This window comes from Tetrao urogallus (genome assembly GCF_951394365.1).
Source record: "Tetrao urogallus genome assembly, chromosome: 2".
Taxonomy (NCBI): Eukaryota; Metazoa; Chordata; class Aves; order Galliformes; family Phasianidae; genus Tetrao; species Tetrao urogallus.
In genome coordinates, this window is record NC_136814.1 from 40,660,749 (window position 1) to 40,676,882 (window position 16,134).

At 39.4% G+C, this 16,134-nt stretch overlaps 1 protein-coding gene across 1 annotated transcript in view; it reads left to right on the plus strand.

Moving 5' to 3' along the window:
- Positions 1 to 2,925: 2,925 nt before the first annotated feature.
- Positions 2,926 to 16,134, plus strand: part of THBS2 (thrombospondin 2) — a gene marked incomplete at both ends in the record, with an annotated part of 29,244 nt that continues 16,035 nt past the window's right edge. The window contains 11 exons of the mRNA XM_079549901.1: positions 2,926 to 2,995; positions 3,870 to 4,426; positions 5,900 to 5,984; positions 9,141 to 9,337; positions 10,080 to 10,220; positions 10,495 to 10,591; positions 11,646 to 11,816; positions 12,634 to 12,810; positions 14,268 to 14,441; positions 14,903 to 15,030; positions 15,134 to 15,286. Coding sequence (XP_079406027.1) covers positions 2,926 to 2,995; positions 3,870 to 4,426; positions 5,900 to 5,984; positions 9,141 to 9,337; positions 10,080 to 10,220; positions 10,495 to 10,591; positions 11,646 to 11,816; positions 12,634 to 12,810; positions 14,268 to 14,441; positions 14,903 to 15,030; positions 15,134 to 15,286 — 1,950 coding nt within the window. The remainder of the gene's footprint in view (positions 2,996 to 3,869; positions 4,427 to 5,899; positions 5,985 to 9,140; positions 9,338 to 10,079; positions 10,221 to 10,494; positions 10,592 to 11,645; positions 11,817 to 12,633; positions 12,811 to 14,267; positions 14,442 to 14,902; positions 15,031 to 15,133; positions 15,287 to 16,134) is intronic.

Sequence of the window (16,134 nt, forward strand, 5' to 3'; positions counted from 1 at the left end):
GAAAGAAGGGTAGCTGGTTAAAAGCAATCAGGATTAAATTTATCTCTGCTTTGCACTCTTTTTACTGACTTGAAAATCTGCACTGTAGAAGGTGATTTTTTTATATATGCATGTAGTAAGACTAAACTACTATCTCAGATACCTCCTGGGCCTCTGAAACTCTTTGCTGCCCTTTCTGCTCCAAGTGTAAACCCAAAGCAGATTCCTGAATACAATCATGCCAGTCCTGTTCAAAATCCTGTGGAAAATGCATTGCACAGCCACATATATAAAGACTAACTTAATGTAGTGGGGGGAATGAGTAAACGCAGTAGAATTTGAGGTTTTGTGAACTTCATTAGCTATTTTTTAAAAATTCTTGAGGTTTAGCAAAACTGAAAACCAAATGTCTTAGGAAGACAAAAAAGCCCTCTCCCTCCTTGCTTGGCTCAGACCCCTGGACCTGCGAGAAAGGGGAAAGTTCCTTGGCTCCCACTACCCTGCAAGACCAAGGCCAGCCAAATTGGAAGGAGCTTCCATGGCAAATGGCAAAGCAGTGATGCTTGCGTTGGCATTTTCTGCTCTAGAGACAGATTGAACCTTTTGAAGTCTTCTGTGTTTTGAAAGAGCAACATGTTTTCCTACTGGAATTTCAAGTGGTGATGACAAAGTAGGTGATTTTCTACACTTCATTCTCTGTGCATTTTTATTTTTAAAGCAAACAAAACATTGATGACATTTGTCCATCTATACATTTGTTGGGGCTCTACCCTCTGGATTCATCACACTTCTCAGAGCCCAAACCCATGCCTCTTCTCATCAGCTGCAGAATCCTTCCACAGATGTTGTGCAAACGTGCTTCCAGCCTCAGCAAAGCAGGGATCCTTCTCTTCCCGTTTGAATTCTGAAACTTTTCTGTGCTGCAGGGCAGGACCCACCGCGAGTAATTCATTCTCTTGTTCCACACTGAGCGGGCTTGCTGCTCCACAACAGGACAAATGATGAGTCTGAGGGTTGCTTTGGGAAGATATTTTCCAGACTTCTGCAGTTTGGGAACAAGACGTGAGAGACATGTTTTGTGTGCTGGTTGTATTAAACTGAGGCATGGCTCCGTTCACAAGAAGCATACCTCGGACAGCCTAGTGCCAGGTCAAAGGGGATCAACGCTCCCACCAGGACAAGAAAAGGATGGAGTGCACCCTTGAGGAACTTCTGATTGGCCCCCGACGGGCACTTTACCAACTGGGTGACGGTGCCCAGTTGAGTTGCCAACGCAAAGTAGAAAGAAAAAAAGGTTGAGAAGGAGAGGGTTCTGTGCTGAGGAAGGCTGAGCTTTGCCGCGGTACAAGCCTTCAGCTGCCGACGTGCAGGGCTGGTGGGACCGCGGCTCGGGAAGCCCAGCGGCGGATCCCGGCCGCGCACGGTGCCTGGCGCCGCCTCCCGGGGAGCTCTGCCGCGCCGCCCGGCCGCGCTCCACCGTCCCTAGAGCCGCCGGTAATCGAGGAGCACAACACCCCGCCCCGACCGCCTCTCCTCTCTTCTCTCCTACCCTCCCCTTCGCTCCTTCGGGGAACCCAGCCCGCCTCCCGCACCGCCCCGACGCGGGGCGGTACAGGGCAGGGGGACGGGCCGCCATCGCCCCGCAGGTAGGCGAGGGCGGGCGGCCCGGCGGGGAGGGGGCGGCAGGGGGCCGTGTCACTGCCGCCGAGGAGCGAGCCGGGGGCGCGCCCCGCCGCCGCTGATTGACAGCGGGGCCCGGCCCGCAGCCTATAAAGGCGACGGCGCGGGGCGCGGGGCCGCGGAGGGACGTGCGACGGCGGTAGGGCACCGCGATCCGCTCCGCAACGCCAGCAGCGCCCCGGGAGCAGGCACTCTCGCCCCGTCGGCTCTCCTCATGCCAGGTGAGGCGTAAGGCGCCGCATCTCTCTGCAGGCTGATGCAGCTCCGGACAGCTCTCCCGAGGCAGCGTGCGTGCCTCTCGAGTTCTAGGGGGGGTGGAAAGAGGAACCTCCTGCCCCTGGGTGGGAGCTGTCCTTGGGGGGAACCCACAGGGAGCGAGAGCTGGGATTGAGCCGCTGCCCCGCGTTCGTCGATGTGCGGCTGTAGCCGTAGTACATCGAGGCGCTGAATAAGAGCTCCTGGAGATAAAAAGATCTGTATGAGAAAGGAAATAGATGGTATCCTGAGCGCTTCCAAACGTGCGCGGAGTGTTGGGAGTGTTGATGGGTGCTTGCAGAAAAGGGAACGTCTGCACGTTCAAGCTACCGCCGCCTGCTCCATTCATTGTGGGAGTGCACGCATATGGAGATGCAATTATGTGTCTTGCGGTTGTACAGCGCTGCAGGGCAGGAATAGCATCGTGTTGAAAGGCACTTTCTCCAGCTATGATTGGGTACAGTACGCTGTAGGAATGGATAATGATATGTGTATGAGAAAGAGGAATTTGTCTGATGATACTGGGAAAGGTCCTGGAAGCCAATTCCAGTAGTCAGAACTGGCCTTTATAAGATCCTGTATCCTACAAGGAATTGCAGATGAACAAGAAATTTCAGCGTTTTGATCCAATGTGAAGATGCAGCTACTTATGTGTTGTCTTATGCAGTACTATGTGGTGGTATCTATGCCACATGGTAAAAACCACACATTTTTCTACGTGGCTTTTTTTTTTTTTTAAAAAACAAAAACAAAAACAAAAAAACTCCTAGGGCCATTTACATGGAAATGAGCCTTATTCATCATCCTTTTGCTTGATGTCATAATGCTTTACTTCTGGAATAAAAATAATCCCAGAACATGTATGACAGTTGTTAGGGAATATAAAAATTTTGATTTCATATGTGTAGTATTTAATGAAAATTCTGTTTATGGTGTATACTGCGGTTAATTAAAATATTTGTAGTTGATAACAATTATTTTCCTAATACTACTTCTTTATTGGTAGGAGTTATGCTGCAGAGGAGCAGGCTGTTGTGGCTTGCTGTCTTGATAACCCTGTGGGTTTCCTCAGATGCTCAGGGTAAGTTTTAATGCTTCTTAGATTAAGTCACAAACCTGAAATCTGGCTTAAATAGACTTGCCTGACTTACAGTGGACACAGTAATTCTGTAAGAGTTTTAGAAAATCTTGGAATGGTAGTTGCTGGGTCTTATTTTGATAGCTGCATCTAGCTGCTGCAAAATGGAGATTCCATAACTAATAACTAAAAGCAGTTTTCTATAGAAATCATTGATCAACACCTACGTAATCTCAGAAGTAATTGCTGTTATGCTTACTTCTGCCCTGTAAATGTGTGGCAGCATAAACAGAATGGCTGAGTCGGCTGAATTTCTTGAAAAGATGGAGGTATAGCAATAACTCTCTGCTGACCAAATGTAGTAGAATGTAAATTGGCATAATGCCAGGCCCTCATTTACATCTGACTTTTTGTCCTGAACTGTTAAAAAGTGCTTCTCGTGCTTCCTGTTTTCCTGTGGCCAGATGGCTTCTCAGAATTTGATTTTTATTAGGTGACTGTGAAAATACTGAAATTGCCTCATTCCTTATCCGTATACAGTATATATATATAAATATTTAATGATTACATTGTTACATGCATCTGCATGTGGGCTTGAACATACAGCATGTATTGTGTGCAAGTTTGTTTATACACTGCTCGTAAAATGTGTGGTTGTATGTAGAGTTCATATAGTTATGCCTACATGTGTAGAAGAAGAGAGTTGTCATAAATGAAAATTACAAGTGAAAAATACAATTAACTTGCATGTTAGTAAACTATTATAAGAAAGTATGGAGTTTACTAATCTTCACATGTGTTGCAGTTACTAAGTATTGTGTGCAGAGTTGTGTTTCTGAAGACACTTCTCATAGTCATGTGCTGTTTACTTTTTCAGATGATGTCAAAGAAGAGGAGAATACCTTTGATTTACTTCAAATCAGTAACATAAACCGAAAGACAATTGGAGCAAAATTGTTTCGGGGTCCAGATCCCGCTATCCCAGCATATCGTTTCATTCGGTTTGACCATATACCTCCATTCAAACCAGAGAAGTTAAAAAAGATTGTTAAACTCATACGGCAAAATGAGGGCTTTATCCTTTCAGCCACCCTGAGACAGGACAGGCAATCTAGAGGCACTATCCTTGCTTTAGAAGGTCCTGGCATCACTGAGAGGCAGTTTGAGATAATTTCCAATGGCCGAGCCAACACCCTGGACCTCATTTATTGGGTGGATGGCTTCCAGAATGTGATTTCCCTGGAAGACGTGGACCTTGCTGACTCGCAGTGGAAGAATCTCACCGTGCAAGTAACAGGAGAGAACTACAACCTCTATGTTGGCTGTGACCTTATCGACAGCTTCATCCTGGAGGAGCCTTTCTATGAGCAACTGAAGGCAGAGAACAGCAGAATGTATGTGGCGAAAGGATCCATTCGGGAGAATCATTTCAGGGTAGGTAACCTGTAAGTTTCTGGTGAGGTAAGAATGTAGCTGCAAATAGTCACTGAAGATGCAATAGATGCAGTTTTGTTCTCACAAAGGCCCTTGAATTTGATGAGGTCCGAGGTATTGGCAAGCAGATTTTTCCAGGGTATGTTTTTATTCATTACTGGATACCTATTGCATGTATTTGGGAGTTCCTGAAAATTCAAAGGACTGATAAAGAACAGTCTAAGACCAGGAAAAATGCACAATCTGTTTATGGGCGTTTCTATACAACCACCCTCTTTATTTTCCAGATGCAGGAACTTCTGAACATGTCACGTTTTTAGGGGTGATTCTTGGAAATATCTTGTAGACTTGTTTATTTTGCACTATGTCCATTTTGTTCACAGAACCTGTCAATATTTGTTAAATTTTATTTGAAAAAAAATCAGGTGAAGGAGGAGAAGAATTTTTAGTAGAGTTGAAGGATATAGTGTTGTTCCCCTAATGGAATGTCTTGGTTTACCATTTTGAATAACCTTTCATTTCAATATCAAAGATAAAAGACATTTGAAAAGCAGACAAGACCAGAACAAAATGTTTGGATCAGTCTGGTAGAAAGTTTTTCTTTTTGTGGAAAAACATCTTGCTTCTCTTTTGCTTTAAAATTAAGCACATTCAAACTCTCTAGTTCTCCTATCAAATGAGAATTACGTCCTGTCCATAGAATGATGTGATCTGGTCCTGGTGCTCTAAGGATGGCTTCTTTGCACTTAAAATTGAAATCAAATTAATTTGTGGCTTCAAAAATTTGAAAAATGCTTCATTTTCTCATCCTGTTGTGCCATTTAGTTGTCAGTCAGAGTGTGACATGCTGGAGGCTGGTCCTATGGGTTGACTAGTTTTGGCAGGAAAGCAGGAAGTTCTTGGCCACACATTCTCCCTCTGCCTCCATGACTACGTTTGACAATCATGTGTGCTAATGGAACTAGTTTTGGAGCTGTACAGTTCAATGGACCATTGAAATCTGCTATTAAAATAATTCCTTTCTTTTTTGAGATTTTTAAGTGAAACATACTAGTGTGTTTATATAGTATTGTATCAGGGTAGTGTCAGCACAATTGAGGAGAGAGCAAGGTATGATGCATGGAAAACTGGAAAATAATGGAGGTACAGTGGGGTGGGAACTTCAGAAGTTGGCTTTGACTTCACGGCCAATGTGTTATGGAACTACAGTGTAAAATACACTCTATGGAAATAGATTTGAGCTCATTGCTGATGAATTACTGATTTATTATGACCTATTTCAGAAAATACCTAACTTGTTGCTTAAAGTACTGAAATTGTATATAATAAAACTATCAATATATATTTTTTCATGCCATGGAGATTGTTTTATCTTGGTATTAATCATGGCTAAATGCTAATAGTATGGGCTTGAGATTGTATAATCCCAAATTGATAAAGCTGGTTTTTATTTATATTTTTTTATTATTACAGGGTCTTTTGCAAAATATTCATTTAATCTTTGATACTTCCATAGAGGATGTTCTACGTAAAAAAGGATGCCAGAGGAGCCAGTCAAGTAAGGCTTGCTTTTTTTTTTTTTTTTTTTTTTTACCTCATTAAAGTTTTTCATTAAACTTTAAAAATGAGTATGCCATTGATGACATATTGTAAAGCCATGAAACAGATCTATTTGAAATTTTAGAGGATTCTTACTTGATAATGAAGAAGAAAGCAAGGTTCTTTTTGGTGGTAAAAGGAACATGCTTGTTTGCTACCTTGAGATACCATTCCTACAGTCCAACCTACTTCTCTAGTTCATGATGGTTAGATTTATAACTTTGAATATCTGCTTTTAAGTTGAGATAATAATCTATCAAGCAAAAAAAAAAGAAATAGAATTGCATATGCAGATATCTGTATTTTACCATGAGGAAAAATCTCTGATGCTTTAAGCACAGAACTAAGAATATTGCTTCTGACTAACGCTCCTGAGCCTCACTGGGTTCATGAGCAGGTTGGCAAGTCTTAAAGACAACTAATTCCTCAACAGTGAGTTTATTGAATGAAAGAGGTTTTGGGTTTGAATCCCAGAAGGGTTTTCATCAAACCAACCAAGGCAAAATAAGAAGGAAAAAAAAAAAAAAAAAAAAAAAAAAAAAAAAAAAAAAGTAGTTATGGAAGGCATGTGTATGACAGGCTACAGTATATTCTATTTAGTCCTGCTCATGTTGACCTCTCCAGGAGGTGAGCACTCTGTGTGTGGGAGTTTTTTGGATTCATCATGACAGTATTGAAAATTTGTCAAGTGTGCACTAAGGTTTTGTAGTAGGTCTAATGGGAGGTGCTATTCTGCTTTCCAGGGTTTGTAACTGGCAGCAGTTCAGTAAGGGCTCAAATATAACTGATTCCATTAGAGGAGCATGGTGTCTGTACAAGGCAGTCAAGACTTCAGTGTTTTATATGAAACTCCTTTCATCTGAAATGCAATTATTTCTTGGTGAAGTGACAGAAATAAGACATTGAGCCTTTTAAGCTGGGTGAACTCAGCATTTTTCCTTGCTTGTACAAACCCCAGAAATCAAGCAGTAGCAGTGTAAACTTCAGAGAGAGAAAGAGATTTGAGTTTTGTAATTAAAAATTTCTGAAAGGTATATAAATACACACTTATATGTATTGTATAAGTGTGTATGTATATGTTCAAAAAAACTAAACCGCTAGTGGAAGAAAGTGCTTGAGAACTGCTGCAGAAAAAAATGGAAAAATAGAACATATATTTAGATCTAATTGTAATCTGAATAAAAGAGATGGTTTCAGGAATTAAGTAGAGTATCTTCAAATCTTTTGTGTTTTTATTTGTTGATTAATACAAAGGAAGATTGTTTGTCCAAATGTTTTGAAATATTACCAAGCACAAATGGAATGTTTGAGTACACTATTTCTACTATAAACGGGAAGCCAATGAATGGGTGCCTAAAGGGATAATTGAGTTCTACATGCTAACCGTATCTGCTATAATGCATATTTCATCATGTCTGTCAATTACCAAATTTCAGTTCCAGTAAACTATGCAGATTTTGTTTTTATCCTTCCTGGGAAATGTGTATAGAACTATTTCATAAATAATATTTTCACTTTACACCGAGATAACACTTCAATATGGAAATTGCTTATCTAATGGCAGAAGAAGGCTAATGGTATGCTGTGGTTTGAGGCTATCAGAAGGACCTGAGAAGGACATATTTGACTGTGGTTTTATAGCATTACCCATTCACCTTATCACAGTTACAAAGCCATGAGTAGTATGCTAGTGACCACAGAATAAGTATTTTCCCATTTGTATTGCCCATCCGCTGAACTGAGGTACAGGTGCTGAAGTGTGAAACTTACGTAAGTTATATGACAGACATTATCAATGAAATGCTACTGCTTTTTCAGAAATGCAGTTGTGTTTCTCTAATGCATCTTATTCTAGTATGAGGTGAGGTATGATGAAATGGTAGCTTGGAACTGCTGTTGAATTGTGTGTAGAAAAGTGTCTCTGTAATGTGGCAGTTGCAAATACTGTAAGCAGGTTTTGCACACAATGGTGAGTAGGACAGATGAGAAAAGTGTGCCTGAGTGTACACATCAGTAAAATTCTTTCTCCAGCTAGATCAACAGCATGATATTTGCATATGTGAGAGAATGTACATTCTGCTCTTCTGGTTTCTCATTTTAAGGATAATCATGTGGTCGTTAGGAAATTAGCAGGAAGCCAGCAGCAGAAAACTGGTTTTGCAGTGATCCCCAGGCATCTTCTTTAAGTTGCTGCCAAGTAACAGTAGGAAGTGTGGATTTAGCTCTTCTGACATAGTTTTGGTTTATGTTTCCTGCTGAGATTGCATCTTTATTAATGTTCTTAGAGTGTTCCGGTCAAGGCATACTCCATGTTGGCTTGAGAAATATGAAATGAATGACCTGAGAAGTGCTATGGGGGAATCTGAGAACCTTAGTGTTTCAGCGTGGTAGGAAAACTGCATTCTTTCCAGGGAATCAAAAAGCAGTTAAATGGTTACGACACAGACTTCTGAATCATTATGCGGTATATCAGTTTTCTTCCATCCTATAAGTGAAGGTGGACAATTACATAAATGCTGGAACATTGCAAACAGTTTGTTGTAGTCCCTGGCTAGCAGTAGATTCTCCATGGCTAATAGAAAAGCACATCAAACCAAGCATCTTAAATACGGTTGTGACAATTTTTGAATGTCATCTTATTGGTTAGTTCTTTTGGACCAACTAGACATGGGATATATGGGCAGCACCATACCAGCAACTTTCTGGTAGACTTTCAACTGTTTTTTTTCTCTGCACTGAGGAAACATAATAAGATTTGGGGAAGGAGGAAAAAAAAAAGGAATCTTTCATGGCTTTGAATAGATGACTTTGACTTTTTTTTTTCTTTTTTTTTTTTTTTATACTGTGTCCTTTACTTGCACTTAATTCACAAATGAATATGATGCAGTACCAATGGTGTTTTAGAGTGAGGACTGTATAAAGCAAAGCTTGGCTCTTAGTTTTGAAAAGGCAAAGACTATAACTGGAACCATCTGACATCTAACCCCTGTTTTATTCAGGGTATAATACGACATGAAGCTATTCCATGGTTACCAGTTTGTGACTTTAACAGGAACTGTAAACTGTGGGAGAACTCTGTATATTCATCTCTTCTTTTTCATTCTCTTGCAATTAGCTGAAGTGAACACCATCAATGAGAGCACTGAAATCCTTCACTTGAGCCCTGCTGTCACGACTGAATATGTAGGTGAAAAAACAGAGAAGAAGGCTGAGTTCTGTGACCGGTCCTGTGAAGAGCTGGGAACAATGTTCACTGAGCTCACTGGCCTGCGCATTGTGGTGAACAACTTAGCTGATAACCTCCAAAAAGTGGCAAGTACCTTCAACTCTGAAAAACTTAACCTTTGCTGTAATGCTTTGCTTCATACTGGTAGATTTGGGGTGGTCAACAGAGCTATACGTGTTTGGATAGCTACGCACTGTAGACATTAGACACATTTTCCAAGTAAAAGTAAAGCAGTTCTTGAGTAGGAGTTGTTAATGAAGGCTTTGGTTTTAACTGATTGGGTTTAAAGGAACACAAGCACATGCACTCTTACACAGAGTAAGAAATCTAGTCTCTAAAACATACTCCAAGGATGGAAATTGAAAGCAAGCTGTAAACTGTACATTTAGAACATTGTTACCATTCTTATACTATTTATGAATATATCAGCAAGTGGCTACACGGAGTACCAAAACTGTAAGTGTGTGTGGAATTTTGATAGTTGAAGTAAGGTGATGACGTTTTACTGAAATTTGCCACTCTTCTTATTTTGGATAACTTACTATCTTCTGAAGGAAGTTTATTATACCATTATGTCTCAAGAGTAAAATCTTCCCATCTAAAGGAAGAAAGTCTCCTCAGAATGGATTTCCCTTGGTACTATGTGAACTTATTTGTACTGTTAGCTTCACAATATTGCTGTACCTGAGATCACTGTATTTATGTATGAGTAAATGTATAGAGTTCTTAACAGGAAAATTAAATCTGCTAGTGTTTCTTAGTTTTGGTTCATTTAAAACTATATGCTTACAAAGTGCAGTAACTTTTTTCATTTGCTTCATCTTCTAGTCTGAAGAGAACCAAATTATGTGGGAATTGATTGGGCCTAACAAAACACTCAAGAACCAATCAGTTTGCTGGCAGGATGGCCGAGTCTTTGCAGATAGTGAAAGCTGGATTGTAGATAGCTGCACAAAGTGCACCTGTCAGGTAAGGTCTGGGAAATACTCTTTTCTGCACCAACAAGCAATAGGTTTAATCCGGTTTGACTGTCCAGATCTGGTCACATTTACTGAGGGCTTGGTCCAAGCTTTCTGAAACTTACTGCCTCACAAAAAAAAAATAAAAAAAATAAAAAAAATAAAAAAAAATTTATGTCCATGCCATTTAGAATAAATACAAATTCTACATGTGAAACCTTCCCCATAGGCTCACCTTGATTTGTTTGTCTGTGTGAGCATGTCAGAATATTCTTTTCCTGTAGGACTCTAAAATTGTGTGCCAGCAAATTACCTGTCCACCAGTTTCTTGTGCTGATCCATCCTTTATTGAAGGTGAATGCTGTCCAATCTGCTCTCACTGTAAGTATTTATCTAAAGAAAAAGATTCTACTCTCTGTTGATTTCTTATTTCACTACTAGTAGGTCAGAAAGGTCAAAATGAGGTGAAGATAGGTAAGAGAAAATCAGATTCATTTGTATACAAGGATTGTATGAAATAACTGATGCTGCTTCCAGAAGCTACCTTTTGGAATAGTTTTTCTCACTTTAGTCATTGTATTGGTATATTGCTAACAAGCTGGTAAATTACCTAGCTTAGTCAGATGCTGAAGGTCAGATGCATACTCCTCCTGAGTTATGTTTTCCAAGGCTGAACACTGTTGTGTGTTTAAATTGGTTTACAGTATTATTGTGCATTGTTATTTGTTTTCTGTACTGCCTAATTGAACAGACTAACATAGATTAGGGTGTCTTTTTGCTTGCTTTACTTATGTGAAACAAATTGACAAGGTTTGTTTAAAACAGAATTGTAGGCTGTGGACTATGGAGTAATGCTAGTTTCAGTGATTTAATTGCGTGACTTCAGTGTCAGTTCAGTACCTTTTTCTCCTTAGTTGGACGGATCTGTTACAGAAGAGAACAGCTTTACTGTTTTGTTTGATTAGATGTTTTAAGTAACAGTACAATAGCAATATACTCAGTTTTTTTACTTGGTTAGAGGAGAGAGCATGTTCTTACAATGTGCTTATGATGGTTTTCGTGCTAATGTTTTGTTTAGACCCAATGCCATATCTCATACTGACCTATTTGCTAAAGTTAAAGGCAGGTGAGAATTGAGTGTTTGTCTCAATGCATTCTAGGATAAAATATCCTTCTTCCTCCAGAGGTTTGTGCCTTTTGCAGTTACATTGCATGAATGGGAATTCCAGAAATACATAGCATTAATCTGGGCTAACCTCTTACTACCTTCAACCATATTTTCCTAACTTTAGTGACAACCCAGGAAAGCAAAATTAGAAAGAGATCTAGAGGACAAAGCATACATAATACACAAAAGGAGAAGTAAAAATTTTCCAAGTAGGATAGTAGAAGCAATTTTCAATGCTAAACACTTTTTGTACCTTTTACTTTGAAGCTGATGATAGTGAGGAAGGCTGGTCGCCCTGGTCAGACTGGACAAAGTGCTCAGTTACCTGTGGCTCTGGGACTCAGATGAGGGGAAGGTCTTGTGATGTTACCAGGAGTGCTTGTACAGGCCCACACATTCAGACAAGGATGTGTAGCTTCAAGAAATGTGACCATCGCAGTAAGTAATAAATTTCTCCCTTTCTTAAAAGTTTCTTTTCATTTCTCAAAGCAAAAATAAACTTATCATAAGTTTTCTGTGAACACTTGCTAGTCACTAAGTATATGCATAACTCTCATTACGTTCTTTGTTGTGTCTCCCCTTTCAATATTCTTCTATTTACTGTCAGTTTAATTTCTGTCTGAATACTGGGCACTCTTTTGAATAGAACGATAGTAGGTCATCTTTTCTTTCACATTACAAACTGGACTTTCTTGTTTGAGGTCAGCATAAAGAAAATTGTTCATATTTGTGATATGTGAGAACATAGATATCTTCTGCTGTTCATTCACAATTATTGGCCTGTTTCAGTAGCTTCGGTAGAGTTTAGGAATTCAGTAATCATAGAGGGCTTCTGGAAAGTATGAAACTGCTTTTATATTTAAGGCACGTAGAAAAATCACAATCTTTATCCAGAGCTTTAGCTCATACTGTTGCAGGTAACTGCTGTATGCAAGCTATGTGATTGCCTAAGGTTGTTGCTGAAGCTGCTAGTTGTCCAAATGTGCATTTTAAATAAATATTTGTTCAATTGGAACAAGTTTATTTTTATGTAAAATGTTTAACATTTTAGTGCTCTACTGGTCATTGAGATTCTTAAGAAAGCTGCACTTGAATGACCAAGATGAAATGCTGGGATTTGTAAGAGATAGTAGTAGGAAAGTAAATGTGTATCACATGTGGTGTAAGACTGATTGGAAGATTGAATTTTACAGGTGGATTTGTATTACTACAGCAGGTGGGGTATTTCCTTGAATTTTGCTCTTTTCTCTGGCAGTACGTCAAGATGGTGGTTGGAGTCACTGGTCTCCCTGGTCCTCGTGTTCAGTCACCTGTGGAGTAGGAAATATCACCCGCATCCGCCTCTGCAATTCCCCTATTCCCCAGATGGGTGGGAAAAACTGTGTTGGAAATGGGCGTGAAACAGAGAAATGTGAGAAGGCCCCATGCCCAGGTAAGTCTGTGGCCTTAAATCCAAGTGACAAAATAGCGTTCCATTTGAACTTCTTCGTTTTATACAACTCTAAATTACAATGAATTTCTATGACGGAAAACATAAATTACAGCTTAGAGGTTGAAACAACATTTATTTGCTCTAAGTTTTGAGATTTAGTAGCTGGTTCAGCAGTTAGTGGCCACAGAAGTTGTGGAGGAATCAGGAGATCCTGTTGCAGATCAACTGTTGCTGTGTAATCTCCTAATATTCACAGCTGATCTCCATGTCTTAGTTTGCATGTAGTTACTGTTGCTAAACTGTCTAATGATGTTTTTAGAATGAATGTAACAGTGCAGTCTGAGGTTCTATAAACCTGCCAGGTTATGATTAGGCATTAAGCATTAACAGAGTGAGAAATTACCTATTTATAGTTCAGCACTTTTATTGTTGCACAGCAGAAATACTTTCCATCTGCAATGTGGCTGGCACTACATATTAGGAAAATACATAATCCCCCAGTAGCCAGACTACTTTGAATGTATGCATAGATACGGTTTATACATATGCAACACACTTTTTTTTTTTTTTTTTTTTCATACTATCATACTTTTGTTCCTCACCTACATGTAGTAATCTCTAAAGAGATTAGTTTTCATTCCACTCATTCTCTTTCCTAGGAGTTTAAATATATATATTTTTTCCTCACTTTGTTTATATTTCTTCACTCCCTTGTCTCTTTCATTTCTACTCTAGGGATATAACTTTGAAATTGATGCCAAGCTTTTATCCAGTGTTAATTGAATAGCTTTTTTTTTTTTTTTTTTTTTTTTTTTTTTTTTTTTTTTTTTTTTTTTTTTTCCAGTGCTAAGAACAAAGATGTTTTCATTTGAAGATGTTTGTACTCTTGAATTTTCCTGAAATGATAACAGTCAGTGGGAATGTACCAGTATAAATTGTGCAGAAGAATTGTACAGTTAAATTACTTATAGTGAGTTAAGCAGTACCACTGAAGAAAAACTGATGAATGAGTTACCAAATAAGAATAAAAATATAAATGCTTCATTAAGCATAGTTAAGTCTGGAGGTCAGGTAGGGCTCAGCAGAAGTTTGTGTACTGTAGATACATGCTGCTGTCTGTACAAAATCAAAGCTTAGAATGGAGTTTTGAAGCCACTGTACTTGTTCTGATCAGCTTAAGTGGAAATGCACCATGCCAGTGGGTGCTATGTGCTGTTTTGTATTATTGGCCAAAAATGCCTATAAAGCAGTTGGGTATTTTTTATTTGCTTGTTTTTTTCTAAAATACTGTTATCTCAGTGTAAGGCTTTGTCAGCATCTTTCTTCCTCTGTGTGTAGTGAGAAACTGTCTTCAGTCAGGGATCTGAAGAAAGGAATGTTGTTGTTGGCACTAATTGTTGTTCCCTGTGTATTGCCTGTGATGCTCTTCTCCTTTATTCTATCTCCACGTATTCTAGTGAATGGCCAATGGGGTCCTTGGTCTCCATGGTCTGCTTGCACTGTTACCTGTGGAGGAGGAATCCGTGAGAGGTCTCGCCTCTGTAACAGTCCAGAGCCACAGTATGGAGGAAAGCCATGTGTGGGAGATACTAAGCAACATGATATGTGCAATAAGAGGGATTGCCCAATTGGTTGGTATTTAATCATTTCTTATTTAGTTTGTCTACTTATCATTGCTTTTGTTTCTGCAGTGGAAAAATCTTGAATTAATGATTACAGAAATACAAAACTACAGAAATTTGCTAATTAAATCTTTGTTACAGGAGAGCACCTTTATGTTCTCCTGTACTAAACATTGTACAGCGGGATCTTATATGTTCTTGATGCTAGTTTCAAGGATGCACTTTTCAGTCAGATCCTGAAAGCTTGTTGCACGTTCAAATAAATTTAGCAATCTGCAGTATTTTCATAGCGAATGAATAATATATCAAATGCATTTAATGACCTTAATTTGTAGGGGATTTTTCCTGTGAATTGGCTGTATCAGATGTGATCTAAGCTAATGAATAGAGAATAGCTATTTCTTAGGTGGTCTTATGTGCCTTGCTGTGCTCCTAACTCAATTTATGCTTCTTTTTTGTGTCTTTTCCAGATGGTTGTTTGTCAAATCCTTGCTTTCCTGGAGCAGAATGCAACAGTTACCCAGATGGATCTTGGTCATGTGGGCCATGTCCAGCAGGTTTTCTTGGGAATGGCACAGTCTGTGAAGATCTTGATGAGGTACTGACTTTGTTTTCATTAACATATGGAAACTGCTGTGAAGATTTAATTATCTGGGAATTACATGGGCATCTAATTGGTTTCTTTCTTCCCTTTCCTCCAGTGTATAGCTGTGTCAGATGTTTGCTTTAAGGTGAATCAGGTCCATCGCTGTGTGAACACGAATCCAGGTTTCCACTGCTTGCCATGTCCTCCACGTTATAAAGGAAGTCAGCCCTATGGAGTAGGGCTGGAAGTTGCCAAGACAGAGAAGCAAGTAAGTGATGTTGAAGAGAATCTCATGGCCCAGAAACTGAGTAATTCTCACCAAAATTATCTGAATGAAAAAGTGATAAACTTGCGTGCAAAACAAAGATAACATGAAGTAGACAACTCCTGAACTCCTGTTCCTGGTTACTTTTTTGTTTGTGTGGCAAAATACCAATTTTATTTATTTATTTATTTGCCACTGTCGATAAAATGTCAACAGTGGGCATTTGGCTGTTTTGCACTGCTTTGTCTTGGGGTTATGTACCAACTGAGGATATCAGGAATTGAAGAATCACGTTACTTTCATGAGAAAAGTATTACTGTTAATGTGGATGTCATCAGATATAGGTCTGAATTCCAAATTCCATTCAGCCAACACCTATCAGTGGGGAAGGATAGAAGAAATTAGAAGTGATATTAAAGATTGTGGTTTGATAGATAGGACAAAAACATTAAAATAAATGCCATGGGATACCCCCTCTCTGCTGCTGAGTAAGGTTGTGGTTAGTTCAACGTATGAAGACTAAACATAAAACATCTGCATAAGATTCGCAGATCCTGCCAAAGAAAATAAGCAAGGTAACTAATCTTACTTGAGGAAGATGTTAAAAACTCATTAAACTTGACGTTTGATGCAAGAAAAAAAAAATGTAGTCCTTGCATACTGACAGCTGGACTACTAAAGTAAACAGGTGAGCATAGTTTACTTTGTGGACATCAATGACCCATGGAAAAAAAGCGGATGGAGTTCTGAAAATGCCGGCTGCTTCAGTTTCTTTTGAATAATAGCCATATTTTTCCTATGTTTCTTTTACTTATTTTCACTGTACTTATTGCCCAAAGATGTGAACTGAC